Source organism: Pseudonaja textilis, chromosome 2 (assembly GCF_049901715.1).
Source record: "Pseudonaja textilis isolate UNSWEBS1 chromosome 2, rPseTex1.2, whole genome shotgun sequence".
Classification (NCBI taxonomy): domain Eukaryota; kingdom Metazoa; phylum Chordata; class Lepidosauria; order Squamata; family Elapidae; genus Pseudonaja; species Pseudonaja textilis.
Genome location: NC_141991.1, coordinates 166,823,556 through 166,840,977, shown reverse-complemented (window position 1 = coordinate 166,840,977; position 17,422 = coordinate 166,823,556). Strand labels below are relative to the sequence as shown.

At 40.7% G+C, this 17,422-nt stretch overlaps 1 protein-coding gene and 1 long non-coding RNA gene across 4 annotated transcripts in view; one reads left to right on the top strand and one right to left on the bottom strand.

The window, feature by feature from the left end:
* Positions 1 to 17,422, bottom strand: part of LOC148127229 (uncharacterized) — a 78,744-nt gene that overhangs the window by 46,502 nt on the left and 14,820 nt on the right. The window lies entirely within an intron of this gene.
* The window catches only part of GNE (glucosamine (UDP-N-acetyl)-2-epimerase/N-acetylmannosamine kinase), a 62,481-nt gene continuing 54,277 nt past the window's right edge, over positions 9,219 to 17,422 (top strand). For all 3 annotated transcript variants that reach the window (XM_087926363.1, XM_087926364.1, XM_087926365.1), the window contains exon 1: positions 9,219 to 9,351. In XM_087926363.1, the coding sequence (XP_087782489.1) occupies positions 9,295 to 9,351 (57 nt within the window). In that variant the 5' untranslated portion in view covers positions 9,219 to 9,294. The remainder of the gene's footprint in view (positions 9,352 to 17,422) is intronic.

Here is a 17,422-nt window from a genome sequence, read left to right as displayed (position 1 = left end):
AAAGCTAAGTAAATATGAGTTTGTGGAATCCAAACATATGAGTTTCCCAAACTGGCCTGAGCAGTTAACCCACTGCTTTCTATGATTACAAAGTAATGTCTTTCACCTGATAGATTTTCCTAGGGATCCTTGACCTGCCAAGTTTTGACCTAACTCTATCCAAAGGAGCAATATTTTTGAGAAGTAAAAATGTATCGGCTTGAATTATGACTTTGAATTCTTTGACAGTTAGAGATCTAGGGAACTGGCAAAAACGAAATCTCTTCCAAGAATGTCTTAAAGCTGGGCTCAAATTCCATCTGCCACAATCAGGATCAACAATAGCATAGTATCAAATGATATTCCAAAATCTAGAAGGTTCCTTATCACCTTTTATAGTATTGATAGTCATGTGTTTGATGTGCAGAAATAAGGCAAAAAAGGGGGTTGAAGAAATCATTTCCCTACTTCACCTTTTCACTTTGCTTTTCCTTTTTGCTGCTATTTTCAACTTTTGCAGCCATTCGGGTTTCAGTACCATTTCTGCTGCTTCCTTCCAACTAACTAGGCTCCTTTCCACAACAACTGCAGCCTATCAGGTGTAATAAAAGAAACCCTTGGGCCCCTCCAGTGGTGGGATTCAAAAAAAAAAATTACTACTGGTTCTGTGGGCGTGGCATGGTGGGCGTGGCAGGAGAAGGCTACTGCAAAATCTCCATTCCCTCCCCACCCCACTAACCTGCTTTCCAGCTCCGTTCTCCTGTGCAGGGCAATAAAAGAAGACCCAGCCGATCAGCTGGGACTCGGGAGGCAGAGAAGAGATGGGGGTGAAGCCAGTCAGAGGTGGTATTTGCCGATTCTCTGAACTACTCAAAATTTCCGCTACCGGTTCTCCAGAACTGGTCAGAACCTGCTGAATACCCACCTCTGGGCCCCTCCTAAATCACAAGTTCATCTGGGACCTTTTTGTCCCCTTTATTCTGCCTGTCACGCCCTGTAAACAGCCCGTTTTCTAAACACCATCGAGATTTCACAAGTTTGTTCTTCTGAGTCACACAATATTAAAACACTGTGAAAGACCATGTGCTGTGTTTAAGGTTGCTATAGAAACGAAAAGTGAATATTTAATTAAATAGTAAATGTGATTTTGGCCAAGACTAACATTAAACAAAGAAAGGAAAATAAAGAAAGAACAATGTGATACTCTTTGTTCCTTGGGTAGTTATGTCTGGCATTTATTTCTTTTGATATTCTAAACCAAGATGTATTTTCAGCCTTAGCTCAATTACCAGTTATTCTCAAAAAAAAAAAAAGCAATTAAATGGCCAGCACCGGTATTGAAGGAAATGATCAGTTGCCAGAATTCAGAACCATGAATGGGTGCACCAATTAAGAGACGAGGCTCGTTTACTGTTTAAGCTATAGTTGGTTTAACTCTGGTATTACAAACTGGCTTTCCTCAAAAGGCTGGGAGGAGAAATAGGGGTAGTTTAAAGAAGTGGTTTCCTTTGGGCAGTCTTTGGCTATAAGAGAACATAGAGAAGAACAGACTGAGCTGTCCTTGAAGGATGATACAGGAAGATTTCCTCTACCCAATGAGACGTTGTCCTTGTTGTTCTGGACACACTGAAATAATAGAACATATACTTACTTCTCCATTTCCTGTAATTACAGAGACATTTTTATTAGCTTCAAGTCACTATTATTCCATAAATATCCAGGGCTCACAGGACAACTTTATATCCCTCTGCTGCTTTCAGATACCAGCCCTGCTACACCATACAGGGTTGCCAGGTTCTGCACAGCAGCAATTAAAATGCATCACAGACGATCCGTGCCAGAAACCAGTTTTAACAAGCACTTAGTTTGTCATTCCACAGTGCTCAGTCTAATTTGCCATACTCCCCTATACCTATTTACTACTCTTACCTCTTTTTAGATAATTTTTTTTAATTTTTAGATTTTAAAAAAGTGTGTGTGTATGTGTGTGTGTGTCTTTTATCCTTTTTAATTCTTTGTTTACCACCTTCCCTATTATGCTGGTCTTTGTAATACTTGATTTGATTTGAAAATTTGTACAGTGTTGCAACTGTTGGTATGTTCAGTGTGCCAGGAATTCCATAGTTCAAGGGCACAACCAGATGCCACATTCCAGTGCAATCCGCCAGTCCTAGAGTCAGGGAAGAAAAGTGCACTGCCGTACAATTTACTGTCGTGATTGTCAAGCATTATTCTGCTGCATTAACAAGGCCTATCTTATAAGGTGCAGCCCTTATAGCAGGGGTGGGCAACTATGGCCCTTTTATGAATTATGGACTTCAACTCCCAAAATTCCTGAGCAAGCCATGCTAGCTCAGGAATTTTGGGAGTTGAAGTCCACAAGTCATAAAGGCGCCATAGTTGCCCACCTCTGCCTTATAGGAATATGAATGGTACATCTCCCTGCCTTCATTTTGTTTCCCATTGAGTATCACCTGAAGCAGGAAAAACAACCTATGGTTTCTCCACTTAATCAGTAGTGAGGCGGAGCTGGGTTTGTTGTGGGTTGTGGCTCGAATACTGGAGTTTTTAAAAAGAGATTGGACAACTATTGTCTGAAATGGTATGGGTCTCCTGCTTGAGCAGGGGGGTGGACTAGAAGACCTCCAAGGTCCCTTTCAACTCTTTTATTCTGTTATGTGTAGAAGGAGCTGTTAGTGACAGATTTAGCCACCTCTCAAGTTGCCTGGGTAACAGGTTACAAGCCAGAAGTATTCCATATTTGGACCTTGTCAACTGGCTTATTCTTGACTATGGTTCTAGTATGAGCCACGATGCTGCAGTGGTTAGAATGCAGTACTGCAGGCTACTTCTGCTGACTCCGGCTGCCTGCAATTTGGCAGTTCAAATCCCACCAGGCTCAAGGTTGACTCAGCCTTCCATCCTTCCGAGGTGGGTAAAATGAGGACCCAAATTGTCGGGGGCAATATAGTGACTGTAAATGCTTAGAGAGGGCTGTAAAGCACTGTGAAGTAGTATATAAGTCTAAATGCTATTGCTATTCATAGCATCAAGAGAGCATTCAAAGCATCGACATCACCGTACAAAATGCCAGTTATGTGTTTGTTTTTTAATGCCAGCCTGGTGCTCTTTCAAAAACACACTGAACCCATGTATATGAGGAGACTGTGAAAGATCTGACAAGCACTTCGGGAAACAATGGCCAGGCATAACATGGACAGTTGCTTCTGTGGAAGCCAGGTGTTAGCTATCTATCCTGCTATCTAAGCCAAAATGTGAAGACAGTGCCCGGCAAATAAACAGGAAAGGCAGTCTTAAAATGCCCAATGATACCTGGCCAGATTCCAGCCCTTGACTGCATCAGAAACCACATTGTTGATGTGCACATTCTATAGGGAATGTCCATGACCAAAAACTGCATCCAGAGAAGGAGGGAAAACATTACATTAAAACTGAAGCAGCTAAAGACAATCTGTCGCTTTTGCAGCCAGATGGGAGTGAGTAAAAGGCAATGCTATAAAGTCAGAGTCAGGTTGTGTCTGGAATACACTACCTGACTCTGTGGTTTCTTCCACTAGTCCCAAACTAGACCTCAGACTGTCTACTGTTGACCTCACCCCATTCCTAAGAGGTCTGTAAGGGGGCATAAGTGCACCAACATGCCTACCGTTCCTGCCCTAATGTCCCCTTTTATTCGTATCCATTTCATGTAATCATAATCATGTTTATATCGATACGTGTTATCTAATACATGCTTGATAAAATAAATAATAAACAAATTAAAAACAACAACAAATGGGACTTAATCGATCTACTTTTATTGGACCAAAGTCAAAGCTTTATTTTTTTAAAGGGTGAAATCAAATCCTATCTTTCAGTAGTTAGAGCATTAGGACAGGAAGAGTGAATGCAGGTCCCTCTCTTCCGTTTGGTAAAATAAAGCAGCTGGTTTGGATACTGGATTGGATTGGCAATGAATTGAAATTAAACACACCTTCCCCACATACATCATCCACTGCCTTTCTGTTCTGCCACACAAAATAATCCCTTCATTGTACTTAAAGTATGCGTCTCCCAGAACATTTTTTTTTTTTGGGGTGGTGGTGGTTCTATTAGCAAGAGTCCCCAAACTTAGCAACTTTAAGACTTGTGGATTTTAACTCCCAGAATTCTCCAGCCAGCATAGCTGGCTGGAGAATTCTGGGAGTTGAAGTCCACAAGTCTTAAAGTTGCCAAGTTTGGAAACCTCTGCTATTAGTCCTGGTGCAAACATTGCTCCATGGGGAATGTTGGGAGTGAACGCCCAATCAGCTGCCATAACCACCTCACGATGCAGATAGTCCTTGACTTACAACCACTTGTTCAGTGAGCCAATGGGGAATCCACATTCCCTTAACAACCGTGTTGCTAACTTAACAACTGCAGTGATTCACTTAACAACTGTGGTTTGGGAGGTTGTAAAATGGGGCAAAACTCACTTAACAAGGGAAGGCAGCCTTGTTCAGCAACAGAAACTTTGGGATCAACTGTGGTCATAAGTTGAGGCCTACCTGTAGATAATTGCTCTGACGAGTATCTCAGAATTATAATACTAAGAAAGCTGGCTAATGGCTGGCCAAAACAAGTGAGGAGTTCTGTCAGTCCCAGACTAAGAAGCCAAAGCCATAAACATCTAAACTTTATTTTATTAGACTGATTAGAGCAGTGGTTCCCAAACTTTTTTTTTGCCCTGCACCCCTAAAGAAATTTCACTCAAACCTCGCACCCGCTGAAATTTATATTTTGCTCCGTTAAGTTAATCCATTGCAAAAGAAAATAAAAATGGCAACATACAGCCAATATCCTATTATTTACCTGGGCTTTTCTCGCAACCCCTGGAACAGGGGTGTCCAACCTTGGCAACTTTTAGACTAGCTGGCTGAGGAATTCTGGGAGTTGAAGTCCACAAGTCTTTAAAGTTGCCAAGGTTGGACACCCCTGCCCTGGAATATCGTCTCGTACCCCCAGGGGGTGCAAGCACCCCAGGTTGGGAACCCCTGGATTAGAGTTAACAGAAACTTTTGCAAATCTGAATGTGTTTTCCTCCTCCCTCCCTTTATCTGAAATAGGGTGTGGGGGGAGTGTTGGAAGCATTTTCTCAAGTTTGTGTCTTGGAATGGACTTAAGCTACACTTGTCTGATTGTTTTCTTGGTAATAAATCTCCTTGTTGGTAAGAGAAGTTCAAGGCCATTCCCTATGCTTTTGTACAAGTTCAGAGTGGGGGAGGGAATCAACTGAATTGCAGATCCTCCCCCTGCTTCAGGCACAGACCATCTCCTAGTTCAAGGGGCCACTTTTATTCAACTACTTCAAGAAGGGACAATTCCTCCTCCTCCCCCTAAGCCTGCATCTCCCCCCACCCCCAGATCCACCCTAAAAGGTTAGAGGCAGACAAGATTCGAAGGGGCAAAATGTTGCATGGTAGGAGAAAATAGAAAATGGGATTTATACAACGATAGAAGTTCCCCTTAAAATTAAACCTATTACGCATAGAACTACATTCAGGGTTGGCTTGTTTGTTCTCTGCTACACATCCGTGTAACAAAACAAATTCAGAATCAAAAACAGGCTTAGAAAAGTAGGGTGCCATAAACTTTCAGTTTCACTGATTAAAAGGTACTTCAAGTGCTGCACCCAGCAAATGGGAAGCGTATTTCAAAGGTACTTTCTTGAAATGTTGCTGATGCAGAAATCAGTGAGATTCCAAAGACCACTCGTATCTCAGTGGTCAAGCAGCTCATCGAGACCTCATCAGGTAAACTAAATAGGCCTTAATGGTTTAGATAAAGATACTCTTTTCCTGGATGGCTTGCTAGGATGTGTTTCTAGGCAGCAGGTGCCACATCAAGACTTAAAACTTATTCTCTGATCGATCAGCCCAAGAACAGTCGAACAGGAGTTGGCTTGAGGAATTTGGTTTTTTATAGATCAATTATTTCTAGTCCCAGCCATCTTGGGAAGTGTACTAGCACAGTTCACCTTGAATTCTAACCATTGGTGAGTTAAATCATTGTAGATCCCATTCTGCTAGGGATCTTCAAGTATGAAACAATTGCCTAAGGGGTTTTGTTTCAAATTAATTAAGCAGGTATTATCAGCCCTTTTGTTGGTAATGTATAGCTTCTATCCTGAATTTGATCGAAGGATTCTAATGAGCATTTGCATAACATGGGAGGCATACACACTTGTTCCTTTTGTTGTTTCTTCCATTCAATTGTGTCTAATTCTCAACAATTGACTGGACAAGACCCTACCTTTTTTGCTGTTGTTGTTTAAAGTAGTGGTTTGTTATTCCTTCCTTCCTAGGGATGAAAGAAAGTGACTGGCTCAAGGTCACTCAGCTGGCTTTGTGCCTAAGGCGGGACTAGAACTCATGATCCCTCAGTTTCTAATCTAAACTCCAAACTGGCTCTCAAATGCCTACGTGTAAGCTACTACAAACGAGCCTTAAATAACACATTTCAGCTTTCAAAAACATTTCCTAATCTAGCTTTTAGTGTACAAATAAAATTGGAGTTCCATTCACTAATAATGACTACAATCAACAGTTGCAGAGTAACAGAAGTTTTTCTTCACTCCCACAAGAAGGAGGCATAATTTGCTATGAGGGGGGGAAAAAAGCCATAGTAGATAGGAGGAAAAAGTTATGATAGCACGCCCTAGCCAGATATAGTATTACTTATCTAGAAATAGCACAGAGAAATGGTTTCATGATGTTTGAGTATTTACTTGTTTTTCTTTCCTTCTCAAACATAACCTTTGGTATTGAAATATAACTTGAATTGCTCTTGGGCCAGAAGAGGAAGGCAGCATGAATATAAATAGGGGAAAAAAGCATGACTAAGAACAAGGATAGGTCTTTTGATGTGAATTATCCATGTCATAAATATAAAGTGCAGGCATGGCTGATTAAATGGTATTGACAATATATAAATAACACTGCCTATTACAGAAGATGAGGAGGTTAGAAAAACAAGTTCTTGGACTGCAATATTTTGGACCAAAGGGATGGAAGAAGTAGCTTTTAGTCCCATGCTTTAGGAAAAAAAATGTTTAGCATACGGTTGTTTGATGTATTCAGAGGTCTTATAGCACTGGTAAATATTTAATATAATATGAATGTTTTTGAGGATATCAGATGCATATGAGTTCCTGAAATAATAATACAAGGAAGGGGGACCTAAGTTAATGCAGATTTGGGATTGTGATAGTTAAATCAAAGATAAGAGAAACAACAGCCAATGCAATAGACATTTATCTTGCCAATGGCCATTCACAAAACTTTAGGCAAGTATATCTCAGACAGTACTCCGGTGAAGATCAAGTAGCACAGAACACAGAATAACAAGTCTTCTGGTCCAGTGGTCTCCAACCTTTGTGACTTGGTGGCCTTGCTGGCTGGGCAAGAAGGGAACGGGGCCATGTGAATGGCGGGATGGCACAAATGTGCACATACATGCACATCAACTTTCACAAGCGGCGGGCCAACGCGCCTGTTGTGAGTGCCCACTGATCCACTGCTCTTGATCCACTCACGTGGCCCAATTCCTGGTAGTGCGCTGGTAGTGCGCTGTGGTCTAGAAGTTGGGGACCCCGTTCTAGTCAACCCCCTACTTGAGCAGGAGACTCTATACCAGGGGTGTCAAACTCACAGCTCGCAGGCGGATGAGTCACATGCTGGCCACACCCATGCCCGGTTTAGCGAAAGGGCAAAAAGTCCCAATACGTCACATGACAAGGCTGTGACAACACGAGTGTGACACCCTTGCCCTAAGTACATTCTGAACAAATGATTGTCCAAACTCTTCTTGAAAACTTCCAATGAAAAAGCACTCACTCCAGTGGTGGTATTCTACCGGTTTGGCCTGGTTCTGCTGAGCCGGTAGCGGTGGAGACCAAACCGCTTCTCTCCGCCACTCTGCTGTTAGGCCCACCCACCCGCCTGGGCTGCCATACTCACTTTTATCCTCTGAATTCGAAGCGCAGCTGTTTTGCACGGCACAGCTGAGTGCTGCGCGGCAGCTGCTGAAGTGACCGGGAGAGTGAAGGCTTGCAGGAGGTGAGTTAGAATACCCCTGCTCCTGCGCAAAGGGCGCATTTGGCGCATACACACAAAATGTGTGCACGTGCACCAAGTGCGCCCACCAAACCACACCCACTGAAACCAGTGGTAAAAATATTTAAATCCCACCACTGACCCACTCATATTCATCCCTTACCTTCCTTCAGCATTGCCCAATACCACTGAACGTCTAAATTGCGTAAAACTTTCTTTTACATTGGAATCCTTCTTGTTAATCTCTTCTCCCCCACCTTATCCTCATGAGAAGAGCTGTATTGATATTGGTTTTTTGAAAACAAAAAAATCCATAATAATGAATACCAATGATCAACTTGCGGTCTGGGAGAAGAGCAAACTAAGATGATTCAAATGTTTTCCCAATTGGTTTTTTAATAGCATCTTTCTAAGGAGGGATGTTGTTCTATTTTTAAAATTGTCCTGCTCTACATGGAAGGTAGCATGTAGACAAGGGCATGGACCAGTGCCATCCTATGAGAGCAGGTAGGTATACCTTGGCAATGCTAAAAAAAAATTACTTCTTTACTGCACGAGCAAAAAAACGATACCCAAGGGTTCTATTTACCCAGAACAGGATTCCCCAAATAAGACTGCAATCACACAGGGTGAGAGATGGTTTAGTGTAGTGGATAAGGAACCACACTAAAACCCCACAGATCATGAATCTTGCTTTAGCCACAAGGACAGCAGCCTGACTTCTTAGGCCAGAGGTCTCCAAACTTGGCAATATTAAGACTTGTGGACTTCAACTCCAGAATTCTCCAGCCATCATAGCTTGTGAAATCAAATCTTATTGTTACTGGGACTTCAGAGAGCTCGGAGTTGAAATCCACAAGTCTTAAAGTTGCCAAGTTTGGAGACCCCTGTCTTAAGAAAAGTCACTTCTTCTCAGTTCTTGGAAAGAGGCAATGGCAAATCACTTTTGGAGGGAAAAAAACTTGCCAAGAAAACTGCAAGGGCTTGTCTAGTCACTCAAGAATCAAACACTGACTTGAAGGCACACATTGTATACAAAGTAGGGTGGGAACCTGGTGCAGAACTCAGGTGTGTGTGTGTATGTGTGTGTGTGTGTGTGTGCGCGCACGCATGGGTGTTTCCCTTCAGAAACAGTTTGCCATCAGGTGAGTGAACCAAAGAAAAGAAGAGAGTTGATGATCTGAGGAACAAAGAAAAGAAAGTCACAGATAATGTAACGATGACTGGGCCTTCCCCTGCCTTCACCTCTCCTGACCTCGAGCCGTGCCATGATACGGTAGCAGTGCTGAGGCTTTATTTATTTATTTGTTTGTTTGTTTGTTTGTTTATTTGTCAAGCAATTATAAGATAACAGATATCAGTATAAATATAGTTATGGATACATGAAATGGATACATATAAGAAAAAATAAAAAAGAAACAATGGGACAGGGACAGTAGGCACGTTGGTGTGCTTATGCACGCCCCCTACACACCTCTTAGGAAAGGGGTGAGGTCAATAGTAGACAGTCTAAGGTTAAAGTTTTTGGGGTTTGGGGAAGAAACCACAGAGTCAGGTGGAGTATTCCAGGCATTGACCACTCTGTTGCTGAAGTCGTATTTCCTGAAATCAAGTTTGGTGCGGTTTACCTTGAGTTTGTATCTATTGTGTGCTCTTGTATTGTTGTGGTTGAAGCTGAAGTATTCATTGACAGGTAGAACATTGCAATGTATAATTTTATATACTATACTTAGATTGGACTGAAGGCAGCATAGTTCTAAGTTTTCTAGGTCTAGAATTTCAAGTCTGGTGGCATAAGGTATTCTGCAACGAGTAGAGGAGTGGAGACCTCTTCTTGTGAAATATTTCTGGACTTTCTCAACTGTGTTAATATCAGATATGTAATGCGGGTTCCAGACTGTTGAGCTGTATTCAAGTATTGGTCTAGCAAATGTTTTGTATGGTCTCATTAGTAGTATGATATTACCAGAGAAAAAGCTATGTAGGATTAGGTTAACATCTCTTAATGCCTTTTTCTCTATGTAGTTACAGTGGGCTCTAGCACTTAGATCATTAGAGATGAGAACTCCAAGGTCCTTTACAGAGCTTGGATCATCAACAAGATCTTGACTATTCAGCTTGTATTTTATTTTCTGATTTTTTTTTGCCAGTATGTAGGACAGAGCATTTATTTGTTGAGATTTGAAGTTGCCATTTGTTTGACCATTCTGATACATAGTCAAGGTCCTTTTGAAGGGTAGTAGTAGTATTGTCTGTGGTGTTGAATAGCTTTACATCATCAGCGAAGAGAATGCATTTGCTCTTAATATGATCACAGAGGTCATTTATGTAGAGTATGAAGAGAGTTGGTCCTAGAACAATGCCCTGGGGGACACCACTGTTGACAGGTACAGAACTTGATAGGCTTCAATGGGTTAAAACAGGCAGATCCCATCCAAGAAGTGACAGGCAATGCAAATAATATATGTCTCTAGGAAAACTGGCGCACCCAGTTTAGGCTAAGCGATCCATTCCAAACGTGCTTCTGATGCCAAGTTACCCAAGCGGCCAGCTTTCCCTCTCTTCTCCCCGGCCAAGAGATCTCAATGATTAACGAGGAGAAAGTTTTCAAAAACTTCCGAGTTCGCTTGCTTGCTTGCTTCCTCCTTCTCTCCGGCCTGGGGAATCGCAAGATTACCTCTTAGGGTGGAAGTGGGAAGGGAAGGGAGAGTAAACAGGAAATACCGAGGTGAAACTTTCTCTTTTTTAAAAAATTACTCTTTCCTCCCTGCTCCAGGCAGTTGTTGTTTTTTTCCAAAAATTTTACTGATTTTTTAAAAAAACAAACATAAACAAACAAAACACAAAACATGAAAACATAAAACATCTTTTTTGAAAGCAGCTTGATCCGGGGTTACATCTCTTCGTACAGACACAAATTCAAGTTCATGCTCATTTTTAACCTGCTCCAGGCAGTTATGAGCTTAAGGAGAAATGTCCTGATAGTTAGAACAATTCATCAGTGGAACAACATGCCTCCAGAAATTGTGAATGTGCCAACACTGGAAGTTTTAAAGAAGAGATTGGATAACCATTTGTCTGGTTATAGGTATAATACGGTATAAAATGGTATAGGTTTTCTGCCTAAACATGCGGTTGGAATAGAAGACCTCCAAGGTCCCTACCAATTCTGTTATCCTATCCTATCCTAGCTTGGAGTATGCTACTACACTTGGTGCAAAAGCCTAGCTTCTAAATGCTAAAGCATTTTGCAATCCCCAAAGAAATAGCACAATGGTTTCCACACAGTAGCGCTCTCTGATTATGTTGAATTCTAACTCCCTTAACCCCGCAAGCAATTTGAGAGAGAATGGGAGAGAGATTCCCCCTAGAATAGAGAAGTTGCTTGTACGGGATTTTTCTTCTAGATTTTGGCTCAATCTGTGGCTGTTGGAGTTTATGAATTGAGAGAATGTGCACCTGCTTGTAATCAGTATTCGCAAGCATCAGTAAGTAGTGAGAGCATTTTTCTTAGGTAAGCGAGGGAAAGTTATCAGGATTCCCTCTGAATTAGCAGTGCAATTCGAGGATTTTTTTTTTAATTGAAAACTGGGTGTGTCTGCAAGGGAGGTCAAAAAAAGTCAAGATGGTGGCCATTGCAGCACAATTGATGCCTCGATTCTTTTTAATCTGCATTCTGATATGCTTGATAAAAGTGAACTAGTATTTATGGTAAGGCTTGTTTAGCAATATGGGCTCTGAACTGAATATGCTACCAAATGCATGTAGACCATTCCCTTGGTTAGTTTTAAGCCACTCGGGGTCTGCATGTGAATTGGTTCTATATGAATAACTGTGATAGGTTAAGATACTTACTAATAAGTGGTTTCTGTTATTTGCTTCATTACCAACATTATTGAGTTTAATGAGTTATTAAAAAATCCAAAAAAAATTACTAAGGAAACCTCACATATCCAATAAGAAAAGCTGAAGGCAAATTACAGTGTTTATGCTAAGTATGATCTGCATAATGTCTGTTTTATAAGTAGATCTGTTAGTCTGCTTTTGGGTCCTGTGATTGTACTAATTGGAAGTGAAGAATGTATGCAAGCCATTGAGATGCTCTCCACTCATCCAGCAACTTTCATAGTCTCTGAAAATTTAACAGGATTTTCCAGAAATGTTTGTACATCACATGGGTTAGTTGTTTTGATGTAGTTTATAAAGAAAACTAAGATTCTATGGCTTATGTTTCACATTACATTGTGCAACTTTTCTGCCTGTCCTAAATGTGAGTCCTAGAATGTAAAACTAAGCAGCAATGGCAGATGAATGAATTTCTATCAATAGAATAGAATAGAATTCTTTAGAATAGAATTCTTTATTGGACAAGTGTGTTTGGACACACAAGAAATTTGTCTTGGTGCAAATGCGCTCAGTGTACATAAGAGAAAAGATACATTCATCAAGAATCAAGAATCATAAGGTACAACACTTAATGATAGTCATAGGGTACAATAAGCAATCAAATTATACTAGGAAACAGTCAATATAAATCGTAAGGATTCAAGCGACAAAGTTACAGTCATTCAGTCACAAGTGGGAAGCGAGGGGTGATAAGGAGTGATGAGAAGATTAATAGTAATAGTGCAGAGTTTGTAAATAATTGGACAGTGTTGAGGGAATTATTTGTTTAGCAGAGTGATGGTGTTTGGGGAAAAACTGTCCTTGTGTCTAGTTGTTGTGGTGTGCAGTGCTGTATAGCGTCGTTTTGAGGGAAGGAGTTGAAACAGTTTATGTCCAGGATGTGAGGGGTCTGTAAATATTTTCACAGCCCTCTTTTTGACTCATGCTGTGTATAGGTCCTCAGTGAAGACAGGTTGGTAGTAATTGTTTTTTCTGCAGTCCTAATTATCCATTAAAATCTGTGTCTGTCCTGTTGGATTGCAGAACCAAACCAGACAGTTATAGAGGTGCAGATGACAGACTCAAAAATTCCTCTCTAGAACTGTGTCAGCAGCTCCTTGGGCAGATTGACCTTTCTGAGCTGGCTTTCTGAATTATCAAGAATTATTTGCCTGAAACAGACATCTCATTAGAACAGTTAAATGAACTTTATGATCTCTTAATGACAAATGGCCTGACTACTCCAAGTCAAAGTTGGAAGATAGTTTGTATTGTATGCATTTTTTTCTCTTGTAGCATTTGCTCTGGAGACTGCAGTTTCAGGAACCCTTATTTATCACTATTACACTATGGTTAAGGAGGGGCAAGAATAAATTTGTACATGAAATATTATCTGAAGATCATCAACCTGAATCTACCTAGAGCAGTTTATGGGCAACTAATGACATATTAATTGTGCAGCTGATGCATATATCAGGGAGGGACAGTCTCTTAAATCAGCAATTTGGTCTTGGAACTGATCCAATTCTACCACCTGCTTTTGATAATTGTGCTGCACCTAAGCATAAGTACAGGAGCATAAGTATAAGTAAGCATAAGTACAAGAAACCAGGAGACTGTGAGTTCTAGTCCCATACCTTAGGCATGACAGCTAGCTGGGTGACCTTGCGCCTGTGACTTTTCTCAGCCAAACCCATTTACAGGGTTGATGTCATTGAAGGGAAAATAAGAAGAGGAAGATTATGTATGTTCACCACCTTGAGTTATTTAAAAATAATAAAGGCAGATTTTTTAAAAAACCCTGAGCATCAGAATAGCATTCTCTTGCTGTTATTTTGAGGAAAATATTCTTTTGGCACCTGTATGCATTTTCTGTGCTCCCACCAGAGTTTTGGGATTCGATTTTTTTTTACTACTGGTTCTGTGAGCGGGGCTTGGTGGGTGTGGCGTGGCTTGGTAGGCGTGGCAAGGGAAGGATGCCCTAAAATCTCCATTCCCACCCCACATCAGGGGGAAAATACTGCAAAATCTCCATTTCCACTCCATTCCAGGGGAAGGATACTGTAAAATTCCCATTCCCTCCTCACTCCGCTAACCTGCTTTCCAGCTCTGTTTTCCTATGCAGGGCAACCAAAGAAGACCCAGCCGAACAGCTGAGACTTGAGAGGCAGAGAATAGATGGGGGCGAGGCCAGTCAGAGGTGGGATTTGCCAGCTCTCCGAACTACTCAAAATTTCCACTACCGGTTCTCCAGAACTGGTCAGAATCTGCTGAAGACCACCTCTGACCCACCATAATGTCCTCTAGTCCAGGAGTGTCAAATTTGCAGCCTGAGGGCCAGATGCATCACGTGCTGGCCACATCCACCCATTTTAGCAAAGGAGAAAAAAGTTGTGATATGTCACGTGACGACAATGTGCCATTGCGAGTTTGACACCCCTGCTCTAGTCTGGAAGGAAGACTCAGACCACTGTATTAATAAGACTCTTTAATCCATGATCAGACCAGGTGATCCCTGATTCACAGAAGTTAGTCTTCACACGTGTCAATATTTCTCTTAGGTCCTCATCTTAAAAGATGGCTCTGATGTAAGGCCATCCTGAAATGAATAGGCAGAGGTTATTAAGGCTCTTAAATTCTTATGGAAAAGTTCCTCTCCATTTTGTTTATTTTTATTTCTGTTTGGACTCCTGGCAACTACTTAAGACAAATTCTTCCAGTTTTATTGGCAAGATTTTTGGAAGTGGTTTGCCCTTCCCTTCTTCCTAGGGTTGAGAAGAGGGACCGACTAAAGGTCACCCAGGTAGCTTAATACCTTTCCCCTCCACTCCAAATTAGTTCTCATTCATCTCTATTATAAAAACTTTACTAGGTTGAAATGCAGATGTGGTTCATTCTAAAATGGTATGATTAGAACAGTTGCTATAATTAATAATTCCCTCAATACCGTCCACCTATTTACAAAGTCTACACTATTACTATTAATCTTCTTATCACTCCTTATTGACCATCCCCTCCCACTTGTGACTGTATGACTCTAACTTTGTCACTTGCATCCTTACGATTTATATTGACTGTTTCCTAGTATGATTTGATTGCTTATTGTACCCTATGAGTATCATTAAGTGTTGTACCTTATGATTCTTGATGAATGTATCTTTTCTTTTATGTACACTGAGAATTTATGCACCAAAGACAAATTCCTTGGGTGTCCAATCACACTTGGCCAATAAAGAATTCTATTCTATTCTAGTAAAGAATGGTGGCGCCATCAGAAGACACCCGGAGAACATGAAAAGAGAACTTGCAAAGGCAACTTAAAGATACCACTAGACTTAATGACTGTGGCTTTAATGGATTAAATATGCACACATTTGAAAATGACTTTCAGGTAATAGGAATAATAGCCTGTTACCTGAAAGTCATTTTCAGAAGCTCTGAACCAAGTATCCTCCTGCTTTAAAGTGTGCATACCACGGTTGAACACACATCCCAACTTTGCAGCAGTAAGCACTGTCCGCACCAACTTTGTTACATATCCAGCAGACGAATGCATTTTTATACCTCCACATATTTTCATTGGCTAGGTTTTAAATGTTCTTGCTATTCTTCCAAATGTTATTTGCTACTTTGAAATTTCTTAGCTGCTTGAAATGCTGCTGCCGTTCTTGTTCTATTATTTTATCATTTTAGTTCCTTGAGATGCTGCTGCGATTATCTTTCCATTATTTTAACATTTTTTTAAAAAAGTATATTTATTGAAAAATCTCGTGTAAACAAACCAAAGGGAAAAAAGGGAAGTGGGGACAAAAAGTGCAAGAAAAGAAAAATAAAACCAAAGAGGCATATGGATGTTTTCCAAGCTTCTTTTTAATAGATAATTGCATTCTTATTGCCTCCTCCCTCTTAAGTACCCCTTCATTTAGTCCTCATCTTTCTTAGTCTTCAAATCCATAAATCAATTCATTTTTTTCTTCCTTCAGCAAAAAGCCTGTATAGTGTATAAGGCTTTTAAAGACGGTATTTCTTGTTTGCTCTCTGACCAAATCATGCAAGTTGATTTTGACATTTCTGAAATTTCTGACATTTTCACAATCCATTATTCCACTATGGGAATTTCATTATTCTTCTTCCATCTATTACTTTACCAATTTAGGGTAATGCATCTGAGGCACCGTGTTTACTCTTTACTTTATCTGATTACTGTATTGCAGGCCACCTGGCAAACTTGGTCTTTAAAAGTGTCATAAGATTAAAACAAACACAAATAGTTTTTTTTTCTTTGTTCAGAGATGATGCATTTCACCTCATATTCTTATAAGAAAGGTATATGTTGCAGATGATGGAATATATTCTCAAAATATATTATAAAGTCATTAAGAACTGTTGATAAAGAAGTGTTTTAATCTAATCAAGCTGACTTGAATTGATAGATGTTGCAATTCTAAACACTTTCCCTGCCAAATAACATGTCTTGAGAATTTAAATGAGGGCATTCCCCTAAAACACACTACTGGGACTATTTCAACACTTAAGATCATTTTATCTGTCCATTCTCAGAAGTACTTTTCATAATCCTAAAGGGGCTTTGTCATGCCCCAGTTGGAATCTGATTCTGAGGGAGAGGTGGAACAGCTGACAGGGAGTGGGAGTGTAGCTTGGGTGGCTGTGGAGGAAACTGGGGAAGGGCACAGGCTGGCTGGGCATTCAAAGGAAGATCCAGGTCAACCCTTCTTCATCCACATAGGGAGGAATGGATAAGGGAGCAACGTGGTTTACAGGGGAGGAAAGGGCCCTGATCCCCTTCTTGGGCTGCAGTTGGGAAGACTGTTTAAAAGGGCAAACTGTGCATGGCAAAATTGCTGGAAGCAAAGTGTGAAATTATTCTGGTTTGTCAAGTCTGAGTACTGGCATCCTCCCAAGTGTGTGTATTTCATTATCTTTTGACGACTTCAATCCCTTATCCTGCCCTGTCTCATTAATTGCTGCAGTTTGGTTTGTGTTGGTTTTTCTTTTTAATTTATATGTACTTTGAGTTTGGACAGAATTTCTTTCTTTTAAAAACTGTTCTTGGGAGAGTTTTTCTCCGGTGGATGATAATTAGACATTGGAGGCCAAGTTGGAGGAATTAAAGGGACTTTATCTATTTTTGTGACTTGGTTGCTTTTGTGCCACACCCCAGGTCATCACAGGCTTCAAATACTAAGCACAGGTAGTCCACAACTTACAACTCTTCCTTTAGTGATTGTTTGAAGTTACAAAGGCACTGGCTTATGACAGTTTTTCACACAACCACTGCAGCATCTCCATGGCCATCTGGTCAGAACTGAGTTGCGTCGTAACTAGTTCATATTTATGATGGTTGCAATGTCCTGAGGGGGTCATGTGATCCCCTTTTGTGTCCTTCTGACAAGCAAAGTCAATGGGGAAGCTACATTCACTTAACAATTAGGTTCCTAACT